The sequence below is a fragment of the Tamandua tetradactyla genome, chromosome 2, assembly GCF_023851605.1.
Source record: "Tamandua tetradactyla isolate mTamTet1 chromosome 2, mTamTet1.pri, whole genome shotgun sequence".
NCBI classification, from domain to species: Eukaryota; Metazoa; Chordata; class Mammalia; order Pilosa; family Myrmecophagidae; genus Tamandua; species Tamandua tetradactyla.
The window spans coordinates 33,943,790-33,961,172 of NC_135328.1; the positions used below are offsets into that span (position 1 = coordinate 33,943,790).

General features: G+C 40.1%; 1 protein-coding gene and 1 pseudogene across 5 annotated transcripts in view; both read left to right on the forward strand.

Moving 5' to 3' along the window:
* FKBP15 (FKBP prolyl isomerase family member 15) overlaps window positions 1-17,383 on the forward strand; it is a 92,452-nt gene that overhangs the window by 5,686 nt on the left and 69,383 nt on the right. For 2 of the 4 annotated variants that reach the window (XM_077142799.1, XM_077142798.1), the window contains exon 2: window positions 5,862-5,977. In XM_077142799.1, coding sequence (XP_076998914.1) covers window positions 5,862-5,977 — 116 coding nt within the window. Of the gene's footprint in view, window positions 1-5,861; window positions 5,978-17,383 lie in introns of those variants that run through there. The other 2 variants (XM_077142804.1, XM_077142803.1) reach the window with 1 other exon arrangement.
* LOC143668194 (leucine-rich repeat-containing protein 57 pseudogene) lies at window positions 5,871-17,372 on the forward strand (annotated as a pseudogene). Its single transcript, XR_013168353.1, has 2 exons — window positions 5,871-5,977; window positions 7,358-17,372. The product of XR_013168353.1 is annotated as a leucine-rich repeat-containing protein 57 pseudogene (transcript).

A 17,383-nucleotide genomic window follows, 5' to 3' on the forward strand; every position in this document is an offset into this window, starting at 1 on the left:
TTTCTCTCTCAAGAGAGGAGACACATGGCAAACATGGTCAGGGCTTCTCTCTCGGCTGGAAGGGCACATCGTGAACACAGCATCATCTGCTAGCTTCCTCTCCTGGCTTCCGGCTTCAGGAAGCTCCCCGGGAGGCATTTTCCTTCTTTATCTCCAAAGGTTGCTGGCTGGTGAACTCTGCTTCTCATTGCTATGTCGTTCTGCTCTGTTCTCTCTGAATCGCTCTCATTCTCCAAAATGTTTCCTCTTTTATAAGACTTCAGAAACTAATCAAGACCCACCCAAATGGGTGGACACATGCTTCCAGCTAATCCAGTTTAACAACCACTCTTGACTAAATCACATATCCAGGGAGATGATCTAATTACAGTTTCAAACATATATTACTGAATAGGGATTAGAAGAAATGGCTGCCTTTACAAAGTGGGAGTAGGATTAAAACATGGCTTTTCTAGGCCACATACATCCTTTCAAACCAGCACACCCATATTGGAGCTTAGGGTACTTGACTTCCAGGCCAACTTGGTATTCTAAAGCAGAACTTGTTAAACTCTCTATATTTTTAAATGATGTTATTAAACTACTAATTGCATGGTCATCTAGTACAGGCTTAGGATCATTTTTTCCTTTTGCACACATGGTCTGCAGAGTACAGATCTCAGTGCTTCACTAGGATGGCTGTCTAGATGATTCATAATCTGTCTTCCTCTTAAAGTCCTTGGTTAGCATAGAAGTAGAAATAAGATGGCTTACTTTTTTCTTGGCCCTTTCTCCACCAATGTGCCTTTGAACTGAAGAAATGTGTGCATGCCTGGTAGGTTTACAGTAGTAGGCTTCAGCTAATACAGATAGGAGTACAGTTTCTGCCCCCAAGAAACATCCAGGAGAAAAAGATCGATTCAGAAATAGTAATCAGAAAGCATTTTTAAAGGACTAGTTATGTGTGTGTGCTTACTTGGCGCCAGGCACTGTACTAAGCATTATACCTGCATTATTATATTTAATCCTCCCTACTACAGGGATGAATAAATTGCCCAAGGTTACCCAGTTAGGACGTAATAGAGTCTGAGCTTGAAACTGGCAGTCTGATCCCACCAGACGTACCCATATGTCATTATTATTATAGAAGTAGGTGTTTGATGCCATAGTTCATAAAAGAAGCACTTTAATAACAAATGTATCCCAATTAATTAAAATATATTGATATAGCATAAATGCATGTGTTTTTATTTTTGATAAGAAAAGCAAAGTACAAAACAGGTTGGGTAAGAAACTTTGCAACTAAATGTACTGGTTAATATTTATTTGTTTATATATATTTTTATTAATTTTTAAATAAAATAACAACAAACAAACAGAAACATTCTTGACATTTGATCATTCCATTCTACACATATAATCAGTAATTCACAATATATCACATAGTTGCATATTCATCATCATGATCATTTCTTAGAACATTTGTATCAATTCAGAAAAAGAAGTAAAAAGACAACAGAAAAAGATTCATACATACCATACCCCTTACCCCTCCCTTTCATTGATTACTAGCATTTCAATCTACTAAATTTATTTTAGTATTTGTTCCCCCTTATTATTTATTTTTATTCCATATGTTTTACTCATCTGTTGATAAAGTAGATAAAAGGAGCATCAGGAACAAGGTTTTCACAATCACACAGTCACATTGTGAAAGCTGTATCATTATACAGTCAATTTCAAGAAACATGGCTATTGGAAGACAGCTCTTCATTTTCAGGCAATTCCCTCCAGCCTGTCCATTACATCTTGACTAACAAGGTGATATCTACTTAATGCGTAAGAATAACCTCCAGGATAACCTCTCAGACTCTGTTTGGAATCTCTTAGCCATTGACACTTTATTTTGTCTCATTTCGCTCTTCCCCCTTTTGGTCAAGAAGGTTTTCTCAATCCCTCGATGCTGAATCCCAGCTCATTCTAGGATTTCTGTCCCACTTTGCCAGGAAGGTCCACATCTCTGGGAGTCATGTCCCACATAGGGAGAGGGCGATAAGTTTGCTTGTTGTGTTGGTTGGAGAGAGAGGCCACATCTGAGCAACATAAGAGGTTCTCGTGGGGGTGATTCATAGGCCTAATGTTAAGTAGGCTTGACCTATCCTTTGTGGTTAAGTTTCATATGAACAAGCCCCAAGATTGGGGACTCAGCCCGTTGCTTTGGTTGTCCCCAACTGCTTGTGAGAATATCATGAATTTTCCCCCTTTCTCATGAATTTTCCCCCTTTCTCACCATTCCCCCAAGGGGACTTTGCAAATACTTTTTTACTCACTGTTCAATCCTTCTGGGATTTATTGGGGCATCACTCTGGACAACAGTACAAAATCTTATGCCCTACTCAAAGTTCCATGTACTTATGGTGTTCAGTTAAGCTGTCCACATAAGTTAGATTAAGAATTGCACTAGTCAAAATATAAATTTTGTACCAAATGAACATTTTTGCTTTAATCTCACACTTAAGTTAAAAATTTAAAATATTAATTGCCATCTATTTTCAGCACCCTACAGTAATGACATTCCTTTGTTCTTCCTCATGCAAAAACATTTTTAAATTTGTACATTTAGTCACTATCATTATACACTCTAGGCGTTCCTAGATTATACCATCTCAGTCTTTCTCGTCTATCTTTCTTTCTGATTTCATTTGTGCCCCCAGCCCTCCTCCCTCTATCATTCTCACATTCAGCTTCATTTAGTGTTCTAATATAATTGTATTACAGTTAGGTAGTATTGTGCTATCCATTTCTGAGTTTTTACAATTAGTCCTGTTGCGCAATCTGTATCCCTTCAGCTCCAATTACCCAATATCTTATCCTATTTCTATCTCCTGATGGTCTCTGTTACCAGTGAAATTCTCCAAGTTTATTCACTAATATCAGTTCATATCAGTGAGACCATACAGTATTTGGCCTTTTGTTTCTGGCTTATCTCACTCAGCATAATGTCCTTAAGGTCCATCCATGTTGTTACATACTTCATAACTTTATTCTGTCTTACAGCTGCATAATGTTCCATTGTATGTATATGCCACAGCTTGTTTAGCCACTCGTCTGTTGATGGACATTTGGGCTGTTTCCATCTCTTTGCAGTTGTAAATAATGCTGCTATAAACATTGGTGTGCAAATGTCTGTTTGTGTCCTTGCCTTCATGTCCTCTGAGTAGATACCTAGCAATGGTATTGCCGGGTCATGTGGGAGTTCTATACTTAGCTTCCTGAGGACCTGCCAAACTGCCTTCCACAGTGGTTGTACCATTTGACATTCCTACCAACAGTGGGTAAGTGTGCCTCTTTCTCCACATCCTCTCCAGCACTTGTCATTTTCTGTTTTATTGATAATGACCATTCTGGTAGGTGTGAGATGATTTCTCATTGTGGTTTTGATTTACATTTCTTTAATAGCCAGGGAAGTGAGCATCTTTTCATGTGCTTTTTGGCCATTTGTATTTCCTCTTCCAAGAAGTATCTGTTCAAGTCTTTTGCCCATTTTGTAATTGGGTTGTCTGTCTTTTTGTTAGCATTTATTTTTATTTATTATTTTTTATTAATTAAAAAAATTAACAAACAAAACATTTAGAAATCATTCCATTCTAAATATATAATCAGTAATTCTTAATGTCATCACATAGTTGCATATTCATCAATTCTTAGTACATTTGCATCGATTTAGAAAAAGAAATAAAAAGACAATGGAAAGAGAAATAAAATAATAATAGAGAAAAAAAAACTATACGTACCATACCCCTTACCCCTCGCTTTCATTTACCACTATTTCAAACTGAATTTATTTTAACATTTGTTCCCCCTATTATTTATTTTTATTCCATATGTTGTACTCTTCTGTTGATATAGTAGCTAAAAGGAGCATCAGACATAAGGTTTTCACATTCAGAGAGTCTCATTGTGAAAGCTATATCATTGTTCAATCATCATCAAGAAGCATGGCTACTGGAACACAGCACTACATTTTCAGGCAATTCCCTCCAGCCTCTCTACTACATCTTGAACAACAAGGTGATATCTATTTAATGCGTAAGAATAACCTCCAGTATAACCTCTTGACTCTGTTTGGAATCTCTCAGCCATTGACACTTTGCCTCATTTTACTCTTCCCCCTTTTGGTCGAGAAGGTTCTCTCAGTCTCTTGATGTTAATTCTCAGCTCATTCTAGGGTTTTTCTCAGTCCTTTGATGCTGAGTCTCAGCTCATTCCAGGATCTTTGTCCCACATTGCCAGGAAGGTCCACACCCCTGGGAGTCATGTCCCACACAGGGAGGGGGAGGGGGGGAGGGTGGTGAGACTGCTCATCATATTGGCTGGAGAGAGAGGCCACATCTGAGCAACAAAAGAGGCTCTCTTGGGGGTGACTCTTAGGCCTAAATTTTAAGTAGACTTGACCTATCTTTTGTGGGGTTAAGTTTCATGTGAACAAACCCCAAGACTGGGGGCTCAGCCTATAGCTTTGGTTGTCCACACTGCCTGTGAGAATATCAAGAATTCAACTTGGGAAAGTTGAATTTCTCCCCACTCTCACCGTTCACCGAAGGGGGCTTGCAAATACTTTTCCAGTCACTGATCAAATCATTCTGGGATTCATCGGGGGATCACTCTGGACAAACCAACAAAATCTCATGTGTTAGCATTTATTTTTAAAATGTAACTAATGCTGCAATGACTTTTCCCATGAATTATAAACTTAGAGACTATTCTTGCTTACATAGTTTGGGAGATCAGGTACATTTAAGAACATCTTGGAAATCGAGAGGATGTAATAATATATAAGAAACTTAGGATCAAAGCTCTGTGTAGAGACAATTTTGAAATAATAATAGAAAATGGAATTAATCTAAAAGGTAATTGAACTGATCTGGCTTTGCAATCATTTGGCTGGCCTTCAGGGCATTTATGGAAGCATGGTTTTCCTATGGCTCTGTGTCTTTTCCTTGACAAAGAACATACCTGCAAAGTTAAAACAACAAACTCAAAACCCATAGTTTACTGTAGTTTGCAAGAAATCTTTTCTTGTCAATTATAATGTACATAAGCTATTATATCTTAATGACGTTCTGTGTTTTATAAATTTTTCACTGGCATGTTAAAGGCATTGCCCAACTCTTCCAGAATCTTATTCCTTAAGAAATCTGCCAAGATTGCCCTAACAGGAGAAATCTTCATCTCGTCTAAATTCCATTAGCATTTGTCAATCTTATGGGCCAAGAAACCAAGAGAAGAGTGTTTTTGAAGAAATGCAAATTAGTTGACAGTGTAATGGAGGTCAAACAAGATACGGACTGATAAACTGAGTTTAGTTAGAAGAGGTTGGTGACTTTAGCAAGGGCAGTTTCAATGGAGTATTAGGGACATGAGAGTCATTGCAAGGCATGTTCAAGAATAGTTCTGCCTGTTAGATGAAATAATAGAAGGGACCATGCTTGATGGAATAAAGTTTGTAGTACAGTTTCATTTTAGTTTAATCAACCAATAAATTGCAGGAGAGAAATAATCCTTAGGGGTAACTGGGAACTGTGATTTGCTAAAGGTAAGAACTTGGTGAAGAGACCATAGAAAACATCTGGACCCATCATTTCAATTTACAGGTGGAGAAACTGACGTTCAGAAAGAAGCCTTGACTGAAGTCCTGCAGATAGGCAGGGTTAGCTGCTAATGTTCAGATAAAAAATACAATCTTGATTTCAAAAACATTTGGCTCCTACTTCCAGTGATGAATGAATGGTGGATTTATAGTCAGGGAAGCATTTGTTTAAGGTTAGAGGTGAACAGCTTTTATAATAATTCCATAAACTCTCCTTTTTTTCTACTAATAGTACCAGATTGGCTTCTCTCTTTGGACTGGATCAAGCAGCTGCTGGCCATGGAAATGAATTCTTCCAGTATACAGCCCCAAAGCAGCCTAGGAAAGGTCAGGCAACAGCAACAACAGGTAAGTTAAAAAGCATTAGGATTGTCCTCTTACAGGTTATTTGAAAGGGTAATAATCCATCCAAAACTGGCATGCCAGGTTGTTCATCCTTGACCGTTGTGGATGTGTCTCTAATTCCTGGGATCCTGAATGTCTGACAGCTAAATAGTGTGCCCTTTGTTAGGAGCTGATGGAGGAAGGTTGTAGATAAACTCTTTTGCCCTACATACAAACTACTCTCCAAATCCCTGCCCAAGGCATTCTTAAGTAGACATTGTCCAACGTTTTGATGAGAGGGAAAAACTGCTTTTCACTTCCCTCTCTTGGATGGGATTAATGTATCCTGACAATGAATTGTTCCCAACTAGTCAGTGACACTCGCTGTATTTCCAGCACTTTTCCTTGTGACTAATTCTGGAAATGTTTTATTGAGTGACTTGCTATGTGGTGCATTGTGGGAACACAGGCTCAGGCACAAGAGAGGTTTTCCGCAAGTGACTACTTTATTACTTACATAGCATAAAGGGTCTAAAAGAATAGGGGAAGAGGTCCTAACGTGGCTGATTCTCTGGGGAGGCCAACTGTCCAGGTCAGTGTTGGTGTATGGTGGATCTGCATGCCTTGCTTTATATCAGAAATGAAGGGCACCTGTGCAGCCCGAGTGTTAAGTTTTCTATATACCCCAGGAGGAGAGGACCCCTACCATTAAGGAAGCTTTGTGCAGAGTTTCCACCCTTGAAAGCAATCGGGACTGCTTGTCTCAGATGGAAACATGCTGGACACCTGGATGCAAATAAGCAAGAGGGGAAAGAAGGTATGAGGAGTAGATGAGGTCTGGGTGATGGCTGCTGAGCCTGTCTGGGATTTCCCCAGCAGTCTACCATGTGGCCTCTTGACCAGGCCTAGCCTCTTCTTCCACATTAGCTTCTACATCATAAGTTCATTTTCCTCCTCGGACATGAGTGTGGGGGCAGATAGGGCCTGCCAACTCATGGTTCTTAATGTTTACAGTAAAGTTTGGGAATACCAGTGGCTGAGCACATTAGGAGGGCTTTGATGATTCATACACATACATTACTCCAAGCAGGATGATCAGACCTGAGAAATGATTGCATCCATGCTTCCCCAACCCATGCCGGGAGCCAGATGAAGTCCCACATTGAACCTGTTTGTACAATTTGCAGCCAGTGGGCCTGTGTGCTGGTTTGAATGATGTATATACCCTAGAAAAGCCATGTTTTAATCCTAATCCCATTTTGTAAAGGCAGCCGTTTCTTCTAATCCCTATTCAGTATTGTTTGTTTGAAACTGTAATTACATCATCTCCCTGGAGATGTGATTTAATCAAGAATGGTTGTTAAGCTGGATTAGGTGACAGCATGTCTCCACCCATTTGCGTAGGTCTTGATTAGTTTCTGAAGTCCTATAAAAGATGAAACATTTTGGAGATTGAGAGCGATTCAGAGAGAGCAGAGCATAACCACATAGCCACGAGAAGCAGAGTCCGCCAGCTAATGACCTTTGGACATGAAGAAGGAAAATGCCTCCTGGGGAGCTTCATGAAACAGGAAGCCAGGAGAAGAAGCTAGCAGATGATGCTGTGTTTGCCATATGCCCTTCCAGATGAGAGAGGAACCCTGACTGTGTTTACCATGTGCCTTTCCAGATGAGAGAGAAACTCTGACTGTTTTTGCCATGTGCCTTCTTACTTGAGAGAGAAACCCTGAACTTCATTGGCCTTCTTGAACCAAGGTGTCTTTCCCTGGATACCTTTGATTGGACATTTCTATAGACTTGTAATTGGGACATTTTCTTGGCCTTAGAACTGTAAACTAGCAATTTATTAAATTCCCCTCTTTAAAAGCCATTCCGTTTCTTGTATATTGCATTCTGGCAACTAGCAAACTAGAACAGCCTGCCATTGCATTTCAGTCACTTCCTTTTCCACCTCCCCTGAAGTATTAACCCATGTGTAGCAGGAAATGTTAGCAATAATACAACAATATGCCTTGTTCTCTGGGAGGAAGTCTAAGGCAATGTGATTATAGTCAAGGGGACAGTCAGAAATCCAAGGATGAATTGTCCTGTCACTCTCCAATGCCCTATGCAGGGAGTCACTCAACCAGTGGAAGGTTTTGTTTCCTATGCAAAGGAAGATAAACCATGGAGGGGCACAGCCCACCCCTAGAGAATAACTGATTATTTCCGGGTTGTAACAGAAAGATGACTGAGCCTTTTGCCACTTTTATAATACTGGGAGATGTTGCATCCTGGTACATTGTCCAGAGTGTAGGAAAGAAGAGTGCACAGCTCGCTTCTGTGCTTTTATCTTTTTCACAGGGTGTAAATGAAGGACTTCCTGATGTTAGTGCAGATGGGAAGCAGAGGAAATTAGCTCTTTGAGTAGCAATCCAGACCTGGTAAAGAGGGGAGAGAGAGGGAAGGGTCAGATGGCAGACCAGCAGTCAGGTTCCCTGCCACTGTGGTGGCCTGAGTTTAGTTGGGCAGAGGTGTTTTCTTTCCATGTTGAAGCTGGGACAAGTCTGTAGAAAACAAAAGTGGGAAACTAACTAGTCCTGACAGGTTGGTTGTGCAACTACCTCCTTTGGGAGACACTTTTGTTGGCCTATTTGCAATAACTTAGCTTTTCCCTCTAAGGTCACCCAGCCTTGCCTTGAGCTATAATGTCACCTCTTTCTCATTGATCTGAATGTCTCATATCTTCTGGCCCACTTCCAAATGGGAGTCATCAGTAATAATCGACATTCATGACCTTTCCCAAGGGGACTGGTGGCCCAATTGGGTACGTGCCACTCTCTAATCTCTAGTATGCATGTGTCAGGCCCCATGGATCCAGCCCACTGGATTGTCACCCCATGTGTGTTAAACACTTCTAGGCAAACTTCTGTCATCCCACCTGCCCCTAATCTACCACCATCCTGGGAATCATGTGGAGGGTGTAATGGGGTAAAAAGCAGGATGATCCCCAGACAGTGACTGAAAAGGAGAGTCCCAAATGGTGTGTTCTTGGTCCAACTTTTGGAGCCCATCCTTATCTTAATGGGTGAAAGGATGGACATGCAGCAAAACCTGGGTTACTCTCTCACCCTCATCCCCTCCCTGTGCTAGGAAGTGGGACAAGGCTTTGTTTCCCTTGCAGGGTACTGCTAAATTCAGCTTCCAGAGGGCCTAAGTAAGGTAGACAACCCCCTCCAATAAGAGAGTTGTCAGGGTGTAGACACCAAAGCTCATTTTTTAGGTGGCCATTAAAGTTCTCTACAATGCTGGCCACCTGTGGATGGTGGAGGATGTGGAAGGTCCATCTAATTCCATGAGTCTGGGACCATGTTGAGTGGATTGTGCAGTAAAATGGGATCCTTTGTCAGAGGATATATCGTCTGGGTTCCCCAGGGGGTGACAGAGCTGCTCTTTTCAAGGTTTCGCATGTGTGTACCATGTCCGCATGATGATCTGGAAAGGCAAGGCCATAGCTTCAGTTGCTGTCTGCTGCGACCAAGTATAGCATATGCCTTAGGATGACAGGAGAGGGCCAATGTAGTCTACTTGCCACGAGTGGCCATATGCAACTTCTTTGGGAAATGGCTCCTAAATGTCCTTTTTGGGCTCTTGCTTGAAGTTGACATCTCTCACATTGGTGAATTGCAGGTTGGACCTCTTTTAATGAGAGAGATACTCTGTATTCCTGGGCCCCAAATTTCATGATGTCAAAACTTCCATAGCCAGTTTGGTTGTGATTCCACCCAGCAGCAGAAGCAGCTATGGGAAATTCAGCTGTTCATGGATGTCATTTAGAGTAAGTTTGTTGTCCTCATTCTCTGGGCAGGTCTTATCCTCTGCCTCGCTTCCTGAAGGAACTCTGGCACCTCAGAGGTGCAAAGCAGTTTGGTGCATCGTTTATTGGCTAAGTCATTTCAGTGGTGCTTATCATGATATGGGCCCTTGCCATGCACATCAGCATGGGTAACATAGATAGTGCTTTTCCATGCTACCAATTGTTTTCCATCGTTCTCTGCAGTGGGGAACCTTTAATTCTCCAGTTGTGTTCTCTCTGAATCTGACCCAACTGCTAAACCACTGGCAGTGGCTCCTGAGTCAGTAAACAGGTCCACAGGGGTGCTCAGTTCTAAGTATTCCAGGGCTAAGAGGACTGCTTATAGTTTGGCCCATTGGACATTTTTCTAGTACCAGAGATGGTATATAAGTCTGCCTGAGACTAGAGAAACAGCGGCTGCTACTCAATGAATATTGGATGGCTTCAGATTTGCCAATCCATGAGTGAACCAGCGCTGAGCATCTGGTGGGGAATCCTTGAGTCCAGGTCCCCAAGATGCCTGAAAGGAGGGAAGGGCCCTCATCTGGTGTTACAAAAGGATCCTTGCTGAGTGGGCCTCCACCATCTGCTCACGCAAGTATTTCACTCTGTGGTGGCCAAGGTAAGCACAGTGCTGGATGTACTGTCCGTTTAGTGATACTTTGTTGCTGGGCACTGCCTAGGTAAGTCTTCTGATTACCCAGGACCAAGGACTTGATGGGATTTCTTTGTCTTCTTTTCTGTTTCCACCAAGGCCCAATAGGACACCAGAAGTTGCTTCTTGAAGGGGAAATAGTACTAGGCTCCATCTGTGAACTTCTTGGTCCAAAAATGTAGGGGTCTGAAAATTTCTCTTATTCTCTCCTTTTGCCAAAGGGATCAGATGGCATGGGTGGCAGAAACCTGTAGCTCAAATGGAGATCCAGGTACCATAGGTCCCAGAGCAGTAAGGCTGAAATGACTGCTTTGACCTCTTACAGAGCCTACTCCTCCTCTGTTACCCAGTAGAAAGTACCTGCTTTTCATGTCACCTATAATAGGGGTATCAGGAGGATACTGAAATGAACAATTTGCTGGCACCAATATGCAAGTAGCCCAATCAATTGCCAGGCCTCCTTTTTGTAGGTAGGTGACCTTAGGGACCATAAATTGTCCCTATCTAGGACAGGGATCCAGTATTAGGCTCCAACTCATTTTTTTTTTTCAACTTTTTTATTGTATAGTATGACATATATACAAAGCAAAGAAATAAAAAAGCAGTAGATTTCAAAGCACTCTTCAACAAGTAGATACAGGACAGATCCCAGAGTTTGTCATGGACTACCATACCATCCTCTCAGATTTTTCCTTCTAGCTGCTTCAAAATATAGGAGGCTAGAAGGCTTAAATACTTTTTTATTATCACAATCGACTTTTTCCCTTCTTTATTAGAAAAATAGCATATATACAAAAAGCAAATTTCAAAGCACAGCACCACAATTAGTTGTAGAACATATTTCAGAGCTTGACATGTGTTACAGTTCCAAAATTTTAGGTTTTTACTTGTAGCTGCTCTACGATACTGGAGCCTAAAAGAGGTATCAGTTTAGTGATTCAGCATTCATATTCATTTGTTAAATCCTGTCTTCACTGTAAACTCCACCATCACCGTTGATCTTTCCATCCAGCTCTTTAGGAGTGTTTGGGCTATGGCCATTCTAACTTTTTAATATTGAAAGCCCAGACTCTTTCAATATTAATATGGGATAGGGAAATGGAACTATCTGATGTTCTGGAGAGGCTGGGTCCTCTAGATTTCAGGACTTATCTGGAACCAGAGACTCATCTGGAAGTTTTAGACTTCTAGAAAGTTACTCTAGTGCATGGAACCCTTGTGGACTCATATATTGCCCTAGATGTTCTTTAAAATTGGCTGGAATGTTCCTGGTTGGGGTTTGGCAGGTTATGATAGGTAGCAAGTTCTAGCTAAAGCTTGCATAAGAGCAACCTCCAGAGTAGCCTCCTGACTCTATATGAACTCTTTGTGCCACTGATACTTTATTAGTTACACTTCTTTTCCCCCTTTTGGTCAGGATGGAATTTTTATGGTACCAGGGTCAGATTCATCCCTGGGAGTCATCTTCCATGTTGCCAGGGAGACTTTCACCCCCTGGATATCCTGCCCCATGTAGGAGGGAGGGCATTGATTTTACTTGCAAAGTTGGGCTTAGATAGAGTGAGGCCACATCTATAGGCTCCATTTTCTAACTAAGAAGGTGACCTGCTGGGCTGGGCTTTGTGTCTTGTCAGACCTGCTGGGCTGGGCTTTGTGTCTTGGCCCAGCTGGAGTGTTGAAGCCCAGTAACAATATGTGCATTCCCTGTGCAGTTTGTTACTCACTCTAGTCTACCAAGATGATGTCGTCAATATAATGGAATCCTTTGGTCACTGGTTGCTTACTCAAGTCCTGTCCAAGAACCAAAAGAATGGAAGAGAGTCGGGGAGCTCATCCCTGGCCAGCGCAGGTGTGCATCTTCTGCTGAGCTGTCTGTGAACTGAAGGGAAGGACCTGAGCAGCCACGGTGCTAGGATGGGAAACAGTGCCCTTTGCGCTCATGTAGAAACCGCACAGAAAACGGGTGTCTTTCAGCTCAAGGACCATGGGCTGATCGAGTTCCCTTCAGAGCTGCAGAAGCTGACAAGCAATCTCAGGACCATCAACTTGTCCAACAACAAAATCGAGAGCCTACCGCCTATGCTGATAGGGAAGTTTACTCTGCTGAAGAGCCTCTCCCTGAACAACATCAAACTGACTGCTCTGCCTGATGAGTTATGCAATCTGAAAAAACTAAAGATGCTAAGCCTAAACAACAATTACCTACTTGAACTGCCATCCACCTTTGGGCAACTCTCCGTCCTCAAGACCCTGAGCCTTTCTGGGAACCAGCTCCGGGCACTACCATCCCAACTTTGTATTCTACGGCATCTTGATGTTGTGGATCTCTCCAAGAACCAGATTTGGAGTATACCTGACATAGTGGGAGACCTGCAGGTCACTGAACTCAACCTCAGTCAGAACCAGGTATCTCAGATCTCAGTGAAGATTTCTTGCTGTCCTCGCCTAAAAGTTCTTCGCCTGGAAGAAAACTGTCTTGAGCTTTGCTTCCACAGAGTATCCGCAGTGATTCCCAGATCTGCCTGCTTGCTGCAGAAGGCAATCTTTTTGAGATAAAGAATCTTCAAGAACTGGAAGGCTATGATAAGTACATGGAGAGGTTTATAGCCACCAAGAAGAAGTTTGCATGATGTTCTCCAGGAGTATGGGAGGCTTACAAGACACCAACTTGGATCCTCTTTTGGAATCTGGTGAAATCAAAGGTTCCTGTCATTGTCAAGGATATTAGAAATAAGGAGGCTATACTCCAACTGAAAAGAAATCCTCATGGACCTCCAAAATACAAGTCTACGTGGACATACCACTACTAAAAGCTACAGGTTTGCATGACATCAACATTTATATGGGAAAAAACAGGGAAGCATTGGGTATCTAGACTTGAAAATGGAAAAAACCCAAAATAACCAAAAAGATATCATGGAAAAGGTAGCAGTCCAATTTGGGAGCAGAGGGTGATGATGGATGAAATTTTGAAACTCACTCGTAGGGCTCCTTTCCTAGTCAGAGCCGTTAACAAATAAGAACCTATGGGAAGTGGAATTAAAATTGAGGAGTATAGGGACAATTAGAGGCAAAGATAAAGGAAGGCTGAAGTGGAGGATGGAAACAGAGCCAGGAAATCTCAAGGAGACACCATGATTTTGAATACTATACAAAGGCAACAAAAAGGGGAACTCTGTGAAGTTAGAAATGTTACCTTGAACCATGCACACTAAATTAGAAGGAACACTAGAGTGAATAAACACAATAGATTATGCCTTAAAAGAAATAGGAAGTTATAAGAAGGGAATTTTCTAAATAATGATAAAAAAAAAACAAAAACCTGAGATAAAGATTCAAGAGAAAGTGACAAATATTGAAGAATGCAAAGATCAAATATGTGGGAAGTCCCTTAAGAAGAGAACCAAAGCAGGGGGAAAAAACCAAATACTAAAAACTATAATTAAAACAAAACATTTATTAGAAAGAAGAAAGTACTTGAAGCTAGGTATTGAAAGAAGTCCTTGTGAGTGGGAAATTCAAGGATCTGTGTAAAGGGTAAAGGATGATATTGTCTGTATTTTGGAATTTCAACTTATGTGGTGGGAGACCTAAGAAAGAAATACTTATTTGGTCCAAAATTCAAATTTTCTGTAACACACTATCTAATATAACCTGTCTGGTAAATTTATTTAAACAATCTAAATACTTGAAACCTAGAATAGGGAATGAGATCTTATTATTCTGTATAAGATACTGTCCAGAGTATTTTGGCAGAAAATAGAAAATATTTGCAAAATGCCCTTGAGGAACTGGGGAGAAATGTGGATCTATTAAACTTTCCCACTTGGGGAAATCCTGATATTCTCTTAGGTGTTAAGGACTCAGAATTTCATAAGTCAGAACCTCAATCATGAAGCTTGCCCTTATGAAGTTTATTTATTTCTGCAATGGCGAAGCTAGGTCTGCATGTAATTATGCCTAAGAGTCACCCCCCAAAGAGACTCTCATTGCTCACACGTGACCTCTCTCTTTAAGCCAAGTCTGCACATAAATTCAGTACTTTCCCCCTACATAGGACTTGACTCCCAGGAATGAGCCTGGCGCTGATATTTTGGGATTGAGAATGACCAAAAGGGGGAAACAAAATGGAATAAAATTAAGTTTCAGTGGCTAAGAGATTTCAAATAGAGTCAAGAGGTCATTCTGGAGGTTACTCTAATGCAAGTTTTAGCTAGATATTTCAAATTATCACAGTATGCCATGCTCCAACCAACAGTGTTCCTGAACAGCCTAGGGAGTACCCTGGGCTCTTAGTCTCTGTAAAGCTTTTTCTTAGTAAGTTTATTTTCTCAGGAACTTAAGGTCTCCAGGTTGATTATAGTCCTGAAACTCAGAGGTAACAGTCTCTCCATGATCATAGTCTCGAAACCCAGAGGTAACAGTTTCTCTAAGAACATTGACCGGGTTCATTCCTCTGTCTTAGAAGGTCAATACCCCTTTGCCCAAATGGCCCTGAAGATTTAGGAAAGACCAAATGAAAGGAAAGAGGTATAACTGATAAGTTAGGATTTAATAAATTACTGCGACTACTGATTCATTATATAGATATTTATTTTTAGAATCTAATGTTTTAGAATACCCAAAAGGAAATACCTGAAGTTGTTAGAATGTAATCACGTAACCCTGATCTTTGATAATGACTGTATAACTATATTGCAAAAAAGAATGAAAATAGTTGCCTCTGTTTGTATGAATCTATTTTGGGATGTTTTGTTTTGTTCCACTGCTATATATCTCTGTCAGTACTACACCATCTTAGTTAATCTACTTCTTTTGTAAGTCTTAAAATTTTTTAAATATATTGCAATACTAGTGGTCGATAAAAGGGAGGGGTAAGGGATATGGGATGTTTGGAGTTTTCTTTTAATTTTGTTTTCTGGAGTAATGCAAATCTTCTAAAAACAATCATGATGATGTATATACAACATGTGAAGATATTGTGAACCATTGATTGTATACTTTGGATGGATTATATGGTGTGTAAAGACATTTCAATAAAAATATGTAAAAAGAAAAAAAAGAATCTATATAACACTAATTTCAGAGAGGGAGGAATGCCAAGCCAATAAGAAGATCACTTGATTATAGACAACTGACCCACTTTTTCCTCTGGCAAATCTATAATCACCCTCCTATCTCCAAGGATTAGATATAGAGATATTGAGCTGAGTACATTGGGAGTAGTTAAACTAATCTGAAGGAGGATGCTAGGCTGACCTTGTGGAGACCACGGCTTTTTTTCTTTGTTTTCAGTTTTTCAGCCGTGTCCTGATAATTTCACCCTGGCCTTAGTTCCTTTCTTTTCTCTTATCCTCAGACTATTTATCCAGAGAAAAGGATTATTGTATTATCACATACAACTGAAAAATACTGACTGATTGAAAATTACATTGTAGGTTTTTACAAAAAAATAAGGAAAACATGGCATCTCACTAGGAAAATTGAGCAAATAGCATGAATAAGCAATACATTAAAAAATATATGAATGACCAATAAACCTATAAGAATGTCAAATTTATCTCTGCCTTCCTTTAATCAAATAAATGCAAATGAAACAATAGTGAGATGGCATTCCTCTTCTCCCACTGCCTCCCTGTTACATTGGGAAAGGTTTAAAAAGAGAACTCCCACTGTCGACAAAGAGTCAAAACTCCAGTCTACTGGTGGGAAGGTAGACTAGTATGGCATTTCTGAAGGGCATTTAGACAGGATATTACAAAACCCTTAAAGTTTTTTCTACTCCTTCACCCTGTAATTGTATTCTCAGGAATTTATTCTAAGAAAATAATCAGAGGTACCCACAAAAATGTGCATTTTAAGGATGTTCACTGTACTGTTATTTGTAGTAGAGAAAAATGGGAAATAGCTCAAACACTCTCAAACAATAGGAAATTGGATAACTACTTGTACAGTCATAAGATAATATTTTATATAGCCACTAAAAAGCATTTTAAGACTATTTTGTCTTTGTTTTGGAGACTTTTGAAGTGTACAGGGAAATGCATATAATAGTCTTAAGTGAAAAAAACAATATGTATATCATATATCAAATATATTAATTTAGATTTATAGATAGTGAATTTACATGTTTTTTAAAAAGGTAAGAAAAAAACTGCAGAGTTGACATGTATAGAAAAAAGGACTGGGAATAAATATCTCAAATTATTAATATATTTTATGTTGGGGTGGTGGGGTTATTTTTATTTCCTTCTTTATGCTTTTCTCTATTTTCTAAGTTTTTCCACAATGTACATATTCTTTATAACCATGAGATATGCTGTCCATACCAAGAAAAAAATAAATCAAACAAGAGGGCTTTTGAAAATAAGTTCTTTGTTGCCGCATCCATGCCAATGTTCTCACTGTTCCTCTCATCAGCAAGTTAGCCTAGTGAATTAAATATGCAATTTACTCTGCTATTTTAAAACATTAATGTTATTCTATAGCATTTTATGAAAATAAGCAAGAGGTATGATTTGAATATCAGATCATAAATTTCCTACCCTAGGAAACAACCCTAGGAGAAATAACTTTGATATATTATAGCTGTCAGAATATTGACGGAGAAAAAAAAAGTAGATGGACTATAACCTCACTTTCTAGACAATGCTTCCTGTCTAGCCCAGAGATTCTTTGTTTGGAGTGTATGGTTTAGAGTCAGAGCCATGAGTTCTATTCCTGGGCATGCTAGTATTGTTGTGTTAAGGGTGCCTCGAGCCTCAGTTTCCTCACCTCCAGACTAGGTTATAAGGGTATTTTGTGGATCAAATGAGGTTAATGGTGATGAAAGCACTGTACCCCTAACTTTAAGGGGTAAAGAAAGAATTTTGAAGCTGGTTTAATGGATGAAAATCAGTTCCAGCAAGAGATGAATGACAACTTTTTTTCTTCCCCATCT